The sequence below is a fragment of the Malaclemys terrapin genome, chromosome 13, assembly GCF_027887155.1.
Source record: "Malaclemys terrapin pileata isolate rMalTer1 chromosome 13, rMalTer1.hap1, whole genome shotgun sequence".
Taxonomy (NCBI): Eukaryota; Metazoa; Chordata; order Testudines; family Emydidae; genus Malaclemys; species Malaclemys terrapin.
In genome coordinates this window covers 330,455-342,643 of record NC_071517.1, presented here as the reverse complement: position 1 = coordinate 342,643, position 12,189 = coordinate 330,455, and the positions used below count along the sequence as shown (strand labels likewise).

Here is a 12,189-nt window from a genome sequence, read left to right as displayed (position 1 = left end):
CCTACATGCCTCCAGCTTCCATCCAAGACACATCACACGATCCATTGTCTACAGCCAAGCCCTAAGATACAACCAAATTTGCTCCAGCCCCTCAGACAGAGACAAACACCTACAAGATCTTTATCAAGCATTCGTAAAACTACAATACCCACCTGGGGAAGTGAGGAAACAGATTGACAGAGCAAGACGGGTACCCAGAAATCACCTACTACAGGACAGGCCCAACAAGGACAATAACAGAACACCACTGGCCATCACATACAGCCCCCAGCTAAAACCTCTCCAGCGCATTATCCACGATCTACAACCTATCCTGGAAAATGATCCCTCACTCTCACAGACCTTGGGAGGCAGGCCAGTCCTCGCTTACAGACAACCCCCCAACCTGAAGCAAATACTCAACTACACACCACACCACAGAAACACCAACCCAGGAACCTATCCCTGTAGCAAACCTCGTTGCCTACTCTGTCCCCATATCTACTCTGGCAACAGCATCAGAGGACCCAACCACATCAGCCACACCATCAGGGGCTCATTCACCTGCACATCCACTAATGTCATATATGCCATCATGTGCCAGCAATGCCCCTCTGCCTGTACATTGGCCAAACCGGACAGTCCCTCCGCAAAAGAATAAATGGACACAAATCGGATATCAGGAATGGTAACATACACAAGCCAGTAAGTGAACACTTCAATCTCCCTGGTCATTCTATTACAGATTTAAAAGTCACTATCATTGAACAAAAAAACTTCAGAAACAGACTTCAAAGAGAAACAGCAGAACTAAAATTCATTTGCAAATTCAACACCATTAATCTGGGCTTGAATAGGGACTGGGAGTGGCTGGCTCACTACAGAAGCAGCTTTTCCTCTCCTGGAATTGACACCTCCTCATCTATTACTGGGAGTTGACTACATCCACCCTGATTGAATTGGCCCTGTCAACACTGGTTCTCCACTTGCGAAGTAACTCCCTGCTCTCCATGTGTCAGTATATAATGTCTGCATCTGTAACTTTCACTCTATGCATCCGAAGAAGTGAGGTTTTTACTCACGAAAGCTTATGCCCAAATAAATCTGTTAGTCTTTAAGGTGCCACCAGACTCCTTGTTGCTTTTGTAGATACAGACTAACACGGCTACCCCCTGATACTTGCTACAAGGTGTCCCTTCAGACACATTGATTTCACACTTTCATGCTGCCTCCTACAGCGTTGTGCCTAGACTAGAATTCTCACTCCCAGTGCAGGAGGCAGCATGGTGCAATGGTTAGAGCAGGGCACTCCAAGTTAGGAGACTCAGGTTCTATTGCTGACTCTGCTGTGAATGACAATGAATAAGTCACAACTCTCTGTGTCATCTTCTCCATCTGCAAATTAATATAACCTATCAGTTTCCACAAAACACAGAGATCTTTGAATGAAGGTGCTTTATAAAGATATTTATGTCTAATGCAATAGTATTGAAAGCAGCTGCCTCCTTACCTGGCAGCCAGCCTTCTCCAGCAACTGTGCATACTTCACTGTCTTGTCAGTTTCTGGGAAAACACGGATTTTGCATGTGATGGGAACAGAGAGCTTCTCATGAGCAAGCAAAACTGGGGAAGGATTGAAAAGACAGGTAAGTGGATTGCACAATGCTTTGAAGAGAGTCTATACTCCCCAAGATCTGTGCTACAGAATGGCCTAATGAGCCAGCACTCCTGCGACAACTGTATTGTTTATACTTAAGGCTGTGAGTCTTTCACGGAGGTCACGGATTCCATAACTTTCTGGGACCTCTGGGACTTCTGCAGCAACTGGTGCGGTTGACCTCAAGGCCACCTGAGCAGCTGAGGTAGCCCCAGGGCCAGCTGCTCTGGCTGCTGCTCGGGTGGCCCCAAGTAACTGTCTGGGAGCAGCAGCGGTGGGATCCCGGGCTGCCCCTCACCCCAGAGCAGCAGCCGCAGGAGATGCCCAGGCATTTATATAGTGCAAGTCATGGACAGGTCACAGGCCATGACTTTTTGTTTGTTGCCCGTGACCTGTCCATGACTTTTACTAAAAATACCTGTGACTAAATCATAGCCTTATTTATACTGCACTGTCTGTAGGTCTACACAGACTAGGGGAGTGGCAGCAAAGAGTGAAGTCAAAACCTGAACTGCAATAGGAAAGGCATCAAATGCTGAAAATTAATTTACTGCGCCTCCTCCTTCCTTTCCACTATATTAAGTCCTCATTTTCCTTACTTTCGAGGCCCTGAACAGCTCATTTTTCTTACTTATTCACTCTTTATTCTTATCAAGTCAACCCTTGTTCCTTCTGCTCTACCAACAATACCAGCCTTGATCTCCATTTGTCTACCTCTCCCAAAAATGTCTGTTTCTTTCCATGCTATCCCTCATGCATGGAATGCCCCTCTGAACTGGCCTATAAAGTCACCATCCTTTTCTCAAGACTCACCTCTACCATGATGCTTGTGAGAAATTATCACCCTACTAATCATGGCTAAGTAGAGGGCCTGTTCAAGATAGCCAATACAGTCTGGGTCTTTTTTGTATGTGTGGTCAGCGCCAGTGTGGGCTACCAGAATAAAAAATAAAATAAAATACCCACTAAATTTCCTCTATATTATGTCCCCACCCCACTCTCTCCCAAAGTGAGACCTCAGTTAACGAAGTCCCTTTTGGGGACTTACTCATTTTCTGGAGAAGAGCCCATTCCTCTTGCAAGAATGCTCCATAATGACCTGTAACAAAATTGCACATTATGGGCTGGCACAGACAGACAAAATTATGATCCTAAAGGGTTCTGTTACACACACACACACACACACTTCCACTCTTCTGCTCAAATTGGAAGTGCTAGATCATTCTGCTTCCCATGGTACCCCAGATTCACAGGTTAAACAATGAAACCCCACACCCTGCTCTCTCTAGTTGTCCTTAAGGCTGACCAATGTAGTGACAGTTCAAAGTCTATTTTCAGGGTTTTAGAACTGGTATTCACTGTGGGTTTAAGGTTGGCAGAACTGAAGGGTCTATTGTCTGTAGATGCTAATGTATGGGAGAGAGATAGCTCAGTGGTTTGAGAATTGGCTTGCTAAACCCAGGGTTGTGAGTTCAATTCTTGAGGGGACCACTTAGGGATCAAGGGCAAAAATCAGTACTTGGTCCTGCTAGTGAAGGCAGGGGGCTGGACTTGATGACCTTTCAGGGTCCCTTCCAGTTCTATGAGATAGGTATATCTCCATATTATTTTTTAACCCTTAAGAAACAACTTGTGCTCAGGAAATTGAACTGAGGAAAAGATGATTAGCAAACTTTTGGTTCCTCCCTTTTCTTCTCAGCTAAAATGCCCTGACCTAGCCCAGAATTCCGGATATCTGTTTCTTTTCCCCCACAGATATCCCTGAAATCTCCTTAACCCTCCTGCAACTCTTTCATTTTCTTAGAAGTTAATGTGAATAAGTTCTGTATGTGCACTGGGGACACAGGAGATCCCAAATGTTGGCCTGCAAGAGATTATTTTAAAGGAAGTCTTAAGAAGTTTTACTGAATAATTAAAATCAAAATTTTCTAGTTTCCGATGGTGGAAGGTTTTATTAAACCCTTTTAAACATGTCAAATGACACTTTTTGGATGGATATTCTACACACAAAAGCTGGCTAGCAGTGCTTTGTAGAACTACACTTCAAGCAACTAGTTTTAGCTTCAGTTACTTACAAGGTACCAAACCCAATCCTGGTTAAAATGGGTGTAACTCTGCTGATTTCAACAGAATTGCCAGGCACATCAAGGCAGGATTTGGTCCACAGGATGTTGCACTGCCATAGGGTAAGTTTAGACGTGCAACATGTCATTGCTTTGTTAATTCAGAGCTCAGATTTGCACATACCTCTCTTTGCAATCATCTGAGGGCAACCCAAATTCAGGTCTATGGCATCACAATAATCCTGAGCCAACAGTGCAGCCTGGACAAACACTTCAGGGTCATTGGCACAGAACTGAGAAAGATGTACATAAGTAACAAGTTAGGCAAGGCTCAATTTCAAGTACTGACAAAATATTACTACCACTTATAAAGGACCTCATTGCTGTAGTGTATGGCTACGATTTATGGATCTTAGAGTAGAGGCAGAGACTGATTCTCAAATTAAAGGAATATATAATCCTTGACATGCAACTGCTGCAGAGCCACAACTTTAAATAACTCCCCCCATCTCCAGAAAAGCTCCCACCAAAACTCAGAAAGCTTAGCATTCCAGAGCCAAAGTCAAAAGAAACCCTGGACAAAGTGATGCATTTTATAACACATTTTATATATGCCAAGGCCAGGTGAGAATGGATTCCAAAGGAGAGGATTCACTATCCATAGCTACCTGAAATAAACAATTGAAGCATTCTGGATATACATAGGTGGTTAGCAGAAGAGAGGAAAAAAGGATGTCTCTGAGGTAACTGGGTCCTGAGCCAATCAGGATTTTGTAGATACCAATCATCAACATTACTTTCCACAGGTGGACTGTTAACCAGTGCAGAATGTGGAGCACAGATACAATATGCTACTGGTTAATTGTTCATAGTCTCAGATTGAATTAGTATTTAACATATACAAAATATCCATTCATCAAGAGCAAGTGTGTTTTCATTTTGTGTTGTTTTGTTAATGGGGACTCAGTCAGATAGTTTAGACTCCAAATGTAGTCATTTTAAACAGGTTTTACAAAGCCCAATGCTAACGACAAAAATGGTTTGATGATTAAAACTGAAAACAGACTAGTAAGGTTCATTGTCCAAAATGAATAAAATATAAAAACCAAACAAACAGCATAACAGGGGCTGTTAAGGGTAAAATTGCTCTGTATGGTAGTTTGGGTTCAGTCTCACCTGTGCCTGATTTACCTCCCAGGGCATGCAATTGAGAACCAGGTCTGCTGGGAGATATAAAGGCAGCCTGCAGTCAGTAGGAGGGTGAGCTGACAAAAGAAGTAGTATGATGGAAGGTATAGGAGTAATAAGGGTTGAAGAAGAATAGCTGTAGCTCTCAGGCAAGTTAGCTCAGTAGGAAATAGTTTTGGGGACACAGTGATCATGGAGATCAAAGCACTTGGCTGCTTCACTTATTAAGGTCTTGACACTAAGGCTTGGGGAATTGCACTTGCTACACCCTGTGGTGTCACCTACTGAGGTGGGTCAGAAATCCCTCTACTGTAGAGGTAGGGGGAGAAGGACTGCTGAGCCCTAAGAAGGGGCTGAAGGAAGCTATGAGCTGGAGTAAGGTGTGATAATTATGGAGCCTAGATGACTGGCTATGACCCAACAAGAGGCTATGTAGAAAACTTGTATACCCTAAAAAGGAGAAAACTGATGACTTAGCTAGACAAACCCCAAACACTAGAGCAGAGGTTTCCAAACTGATGTGACCTTTTTGGAGATGTTATCCTGTAACAAGGCAGTCTGTGCCCTTTAAAGAGTAGTAGGACCTGGAGTCAGTCAATCCCTGTTCATCATATGAGTCCTTTAAGGAAACAGCTATGCAAGGGAGCATCAGACTAGCTGGGGAAGGAGGCCAGGTGTTAATCAGGTACCTCCTTAACATGACAAAACCCAGCTGTTGGGTAACTTGCAGGAGAAGAGTGGGGGCAGATAGCCCAGAAACAGAGGATCCCTGGGATGGAACCCAGAAAGGAGATTGGTGGGCTGGGGAAGCCCATATGAATCACAACCCCAAGAAGAAGGGTGGGGGACCTGAACCAAGGGAATAAAATGTGAGTTCAAGGACCAAGGGAGACCCTGTGGAGCAGGGCTGGAACCTGGACATTGGTGGGCTGGGGAAGCCTGCTTGAATTGCAACACAGTCCCATCAAGGAGGGCTGTAGGATCCCTTTGCCAAGGGGGAAGGAGTTGAGTGGAGGGACCAGGGCAGAGACTCTCCAGAGAGGCCAGAAGCTGTAAGGGGACTAGTAGAGCTCCCTGAATTGGAGGGAACTGGGAACCTGAAGCTTTGTAACAAGAGTACATTGGAACTGAAGTTGTCTAGTGCCCAGGTAAGGCTTGAGGACCTATTTTCAATAGAAGACATAATGCCAGATAGTGTGTCAATAAAGGAGGAGTTGATGGAATGGTCACATGATGCTGGACTCTCAAATTTAACAAAGTGCGGTCAGGCAGCTTTTGGTTGAGCAGTAGAGAGGCGTTTATCCTTCTATAGGAATGAACTTTGAAACTTCTGATGCCTTTCAGCACTACATATCTCTGCGAGACTGGCTTTTCTGCCCTGATTGCCATTAATAGCTAGTACAGGATGAACCTCAGGGCAGAACTGGACCTATGACTAAAGCAAACCAACCTCTCATCTGACATAAAGCAACTGTGTTGTGTGAAGCAAGCACACCCGTCTCATCATAGTACTTTTTTAGTATTCAGTGCTACTCAATACTTTGTATTTTTCTTTATTTAAATTTTGTAAAAAGGCAAGCAAAGTGAACTTTGGTTCATGTTCAACAATTCTCCAAATAAGGATTAGGAGGAACTTCAACTTCAAGTTAGGTAAGTCAAATTCAAGCCATTGACTTAGTTCAGCAACAGACCAAAATATATCAAGATGTCACTTATGACACTTGTTTCTTGTAACTTGAGTAACAAAGGCAAATAATTGCTGCTGACTTTTGATTCACTATCTTAAAAACCTGAGATGCTTTAAAAGGATGTTGTAATCTAATGTTTTAGGATTCCTTGAGTTTTTTACTATAGGAAAGCCCAAACCAGATGCACACACAAAAGTGGTATTTCATACATGAGTTTTTTGTTTTTTTTTAAATAAGGATGAATCAAAATTAGGAACTACTGGGCTAGACCTCGGGACACCAAATTACTTGTCCAGCCAAGGAGGAAACTCAGCATACCTTAATGGGGAAGGTGTATCACTGCTGCTACAAGGGAAAGTTAAATTTTAAACATCCAATTTTAATTCTAAAGTTAATAAGGAAACTTTAAATAAGACCTAAGCTGACAGTCATCAAACAAATCCCAGATTCACTCATTTCAGAAGGTTCTGTATACCTTTTCCCTGCTCTTACTTGTTTACTTCTCTCAAGAATACACTGCTCTGTTTATACCCTGAAAGTTCTTTCTTGGGGTGTCCTCCATTACTATCTCTTCATGGAATAGGCAAGACTCTAGGGGTGAGAATTCTTCTTACAGATAAGATCAGTAATAATTTCAGGTATATGGCATGAGTTAATGTTTGTACAGCACTTCAAGTAAAGGGCTATAAATAAGTATTCTGGAGCAACATACTCTCCAAGTTATTTATATTATGGTAACTCCCAAAATATGCCATAAGAACATACATTAAGACAGGGACTAGCTCTACAGAGCTTAAACTGTAAAATTAAAATTCCTTTTAATGACTTTACCTGCACAATGAGTGGCCGATCCTCAGGGCACACATCACAGTATAAATTCTCTTTGCGGTAATTGGCATCTCTGACAAAGACCTGAGCATGCAGCATGGGTGTGTAACACAACTGGGCTCCATGGTGACGGCTCAATAGTCTCCAAGCTAGTTCACTCTGATCCACCATAGGAGCAACTACATAGCGAGCACCTCTCAATGTCTCTCTCCAGAACTCAAACCCCTGGAGCTTTGGCATCTTACCCAGACTAAAAGGAAAGAGGGAAATACAGAAATTATTTTTTTCAAAGTGCAATTAATCATGAGTAAAGACACAAGAATCTGAAGTCTGGTGGCACCTTAAAGACTAACAGATTTATTTGGGCATAAGCTTTTGTGAGTAAAAACCTCACTTCTTCGGATCCGAAGAAGTGAGGTTTTTACTCACGAAAGCTTATGCCCAAATAAATCTGTTAGTCTTTAAGGTGCCACCAGACTCCTTGTTGTTTTTGTAGATACAGACTAACACGGCTACCCCCTGATACTTGACAAGAATCTGACAATCTTTTCCTAAATAAACAGTAACAAATATTTCTAGTGTCAGGTGAAGTGTGCAAAGAGAAGCCTGTCCCCTGCTGTACTTTTCTATAGTATTTCTAAGGTGTCCACCACGAAGTGCACAGAGGGCTCGTTCAGTCTTGGTTGTGATAACTACTATACAAACAACACCCACAAGATTCTCCTTCTCTCTCTCCCCCCTCCCCCCAACAAAAAACACAAAACCCTCACCACCTGCCCACTTCCAATTTCAGACTATTGGTCATGAGAGAAAGTTCTAAAGAGCTCTACTCAGGTTCTAGGAGGCAGCAAATTCCTGAACTACTTAAATCAAGCCAGATCTCTGGTACTTGGTAAATCTACCTGGATTTCACTGTACTTCAGCTTGGTGGTATTCTACCTAAAAGTGCATTACCCATATAAAGACTTCTGCCTTGCCTTTCAGGTAGATAAGAAATGCTGTGGTGGTGGCAGCAGCTTTAAAAAGTCAAACTGCAGAGGAGCATAGGAGTAAGTGAATTTGAGGTGAAAAGTCTATGACTATCCTGCCCCAGGGCCAAATGTGACTAGCAGGAGAAGACTCCAGCCAGGAGCTTAGAATAAGAAAGTTCTGAAAAGTCCTGTGACAGCATATGAGAGTGAAGCTGAAATCACAGGAATAAAACTTGTTTGCAGTGATGTTATAACTGTGTTGATACCAGAGTGAGAGATGTGGTAGGTGAGTTAATTGTCTCTTAGGAATAAAACTGTAAAAGCAGGATCAGGTGAGCCATGGTTAAAGAAAAATGAGTGCTAAAGAAAACTGCTTTGATCCTTTAAATTTGGTGTGGGTTAGACACTTCTTTAATTTCTATTAAAGAAACCTTTTAAAGTAGAGAGAGCTTCAACTCAGCAACATTAAAATTAACAGAAGGAGGGATTTGAGGTTATTATTTTTCATATTTGATTTTCTTGTGAGGTAGAAAACAGACTGTCACAACAGCAAAGAATAGATCATAAATGGTTTGGAATCCTCTGGCAGAACCCACATTCAAAGGACTAAATTGTTGATAGTAGTTAGTGTTTTACTATTTTATTTGCATAAACATAAAAAGCACTAAAGCTGTAAGCACCTTTCAGATCCATTAAATAAATAAAACAGCAGGCTCTCTTAAAGTTGTATTTTTTCTGGTTTTAAGTCAAGATCCTTATCCTCAACATCCTGCCCTTCAGTCTTCCCTCCCCCAAACCCTCCAAAAATGATAGGTTGTGGGGCGTGCCCATGAAGGCCAACAGATTCAGGTGATTTCGGCCCAAGGGGTGGGGGGACGTGAATCAGAAAATCTGGGATAGCTCATGGAAAATGTCCTGCCCTGAGTGCCAGCCGGAGTGCCTCCACCGACCCCCGTGGCAGCAGCACGTCACCGTGAGGGAGTCTCTCGAGCAGGCAGCTCTTAAGGCATTTAGTGCTTCCTAGAAGAACTGTGGTACCTCCAGCGTGGTAGGGCAGCTCGGCTGTGCACTGCCACGGAGCGGGGGAGCCGCCTGGGCACAGGTCCGGGACTGAGCCCCAGCCCCCCCAGCAGCTCCCGGGCTGTGAATTCCCGTCTTCGCTATCCCGTAGCAGCCCGGCCCCCCGGTCATACCCCGCCCCGGCCTCGGCCCCCCGCTCCCCGGGCATGGGGCGGGCCTACCTGCTCCCCGCCCAGCCGGACGCGCCTGTCAATGCCGAGGCGGGCTCAGCACATCCGGCCGGGAAGCCAGCGGGGCCGCGCACAGGGGATGGGGCGGTGCCTGCCGGGCCCGCACAGGGCTTCAGGCCGGTCGCAGGCGCCTATCCCGCCCCCCACAGTACCTGCTCGCCGAGCCGCTCGGAGGCTGGAGCCGCCGCCTGCGGGCCGGGAGGGGGAGGCGCGGCCCCTGGCTGGGCGCTGAGGCGGCCGGACGGTGCCTCCGCCATCCCGCTCCGACCGGCTCCCCGGTGCTACATCGCACAGCCCCCCCCGGAACCGCGGCGCTGCCCGAAGGGGCCGCCAGGGGAGACGAGTGGAGCCTTGAAATGGGGCCCCCCCGAGAAGAGAAGGGGGGCCCTGCCCCGCCTCCCGAGGAGAGGGGATGCGGGTTCCTCCCCCCAGGCACCCCATGAGTGGGGGGCGTCTGTCTGCCTCGCACAGGCTGTGGGCGGCAGGAAGCCGTGGTCCTTGCCTCACGCGCCCTGGGGTGGTGGGCTGGTGGTTATGTATCTGGGAGGGATGGGATGGGGAGACCGGCTGCAGGGCTTGGCTTTGCAACACCCATCCCTGTGTGACTTTAGACAGGTCTACCCTGTACTTCAGTCCCCCTCTGAAATGGGGCCGCTGCCTTCCTACCCCAGCAGGGCGTGCGAGGCTCACCTCCACGAATGCTACTGGCGGGCGAATAGTGTGGGATGAGGGCCAGATGAGTAGGTAACTAGCTAGGGGGGTTCTGTCACGCCCCCCCAGGAGGGTATGGGTGGGGAAGGGGAGTCTCCCCTTCACACATGGAGTGGGGAATGGTGAACACTGCCCTACTCCTTATTTGAGGGGACATTCTGAATTTGGTGCCTACAGGATGTGTTTTATCCCATAATCTCACACGGATGGAGGCATAGGATCATGTTCCTGGAGTTGCATGCTACGGAACATAGCATTCAGCTGCAATGCTAGTCCATTAGGAGCCCTAAGCAGGAATATTTTGTCATCCCCCCCCCCCACTGAAAAAGCAAATAGGGCCCTCTTGAGCTGCTCGGGGACCTAAGCAATTGCTTAGTCTGCTTATGCCTAGCGCCAGCTCTGCTGCCACTTGCCCTCTGACTGCCATGACCAAACACTGTTGCTGAGATTCACAACTCATCTTCCTATCAAAGAGTCTAACAGAGGGTCTTGGCAGAGCTTCACACAACAGGGACATCAAGTCCCAGGCAGTCAGGGCTGGCTCCAGGCACCAGCCCTCCAAGCATGTGCTTGGGGCGGCACCTGGAGGGGGGCGGTGCTCACCCAGCGAGAGCGGGGCCCCAGCCGGGCTTGCCGCCCTCCCCCCGGTGCTCCGGCCGCCGGGGAGAGCGGGGCCGCGGTGGGCTCGGCGCCCTCCCCTGCTGCACTCCCTGCGGGGGGGGGGAGGGGGAGGGCGTGGTGGGAGGCTTTTATGCCTGGGGCAGCAAAAAAGCCAAAGCTGGCCCTGCAGGCAGTTGTACCTGTCATAGTGCCCTTTTGGGGAGAAGTGGTATTAGAGGATCAGCTAATTATTGCTTTCTTTTTGATGTGTGTATTGGTTTTGTTTTCACTCTCCAGCATCAGAAGCTGAATATTCTTTTTCTTGTTGATTAGGAGATAGGGGCCTAATTGTGCTCTGCAGTCATTGTTGAGAAGTCCCTAAGCACATATAATATTTGACTACAGCACTGCACATGTAGTGTTTCTATGAGGTTTGTCCCAACTGCTGTACTTACCTTCAGAGCATGTATGGGACCTGGCTCCAGACTTAACTCTTGTAGAGGAGGATGGTTTCCTAGCTGTTAAGACTAGAAGCGACCATCGTGACCAGCTCGTCTGATCTTTTGCATAACATAGGTCAGATAACATCATCCTGTAATCAAACCTCTCTCTTGCGGCTGAGGTAGAGTGTTATCTTTTAGAACAGTGATTCTCAAACTTGGTTCCAAGGACCCCAGGGGGTCCTGAGACTGAAAAATATTATGAAAAAATAAAAAAATCTTACTGCATGTCTGCATCATCTAACGATTAAAACTAACAAATCTACTATTTCTGTTTACACAACATATGCCATGGTGCATGAACAATGCCGTAATACTCACATTGTATAAGCATCAACGTAAAAAAATCTCACTGCTTTGCGACAGCAAATCAGACATGACCTCAGTGTTTTTGATGGCTGAGCGCTCTGGCAGGTGGAAGTGGAATATATTTTTACAGTGTGTGAGCAAATTACATTGAAAATGGATAAGTTTTTTAAAAAATCCTCATATTAGTACTGCTAGTTGCATTGAAGTAAGCCATGAACAATCCAGAGTTAAGTAGTAAGAAACAAATAATAGACAGTTGATAGAAGTTATATTGATTTTATAAAATTTATTAATGAATGACCGCAAGGCATTGTATGCTTACAAATCCTATCAAACGAAGCAATTAAATCAGCAAATTTGAAACTACACCTCACAACAAGGCACCTGGAGTATAAAGATAAATCCAGAGACTTTTCAACAAAGGAAAGACGAATAAAACTCAAAT

General features: G+C 45.7%; 1 protein-coding gene across 4 annotated transcripts in view; it reads right to left on the bottom strand.

The window, feature by feature from the left end:
* Window positions 1-9,861, bottom strand: part of DUS1L (dihydrouridine synthase 1 like) — a 33,868-nt gene extending 24,007 nt beyond the window's left edge. The window contains exons 1-5 of one of the 4 annotated variants that reach the window (XM_054047798.1): window positions 9,777-9,861; window positions 7,407-7,653; window positions 3,884-3,992; window positions 2,685-2,735; window positions 1,490-1,602 (exon numbers count right to left, since the gene is read on the bottom strand). In XM_054047798.1, coding sequence (XP_053903773.1) covers window positions 1,490-1,602; window positions 2,685-2,735; window positions 3,884-3,992; window positions 7,407-7,643 — 510 coding nt within the window. In that variant the 5' untranslated portion in view covers window positions 7,644-7,653; window positions 9,777-9,861. Of the gene's footprint in view, window positions 1-1,489; window positions 1,603-2,684; window positions 2,736-3,883; window positions 3,993-7,406; window positions 7,654-7,911; window positions 7,967-9,412; window positions 9,527-9,615; window positions 9,725-9,776 lie in introns of those variants that run through there. The other 3 variants (XM_054047801.1, XM_054047799.1, XM_054047800.1) reach the window with 3 other exon arrangements.
* Window positions 9,862-12,189: the final 2,328 nt, after the last annotated feature.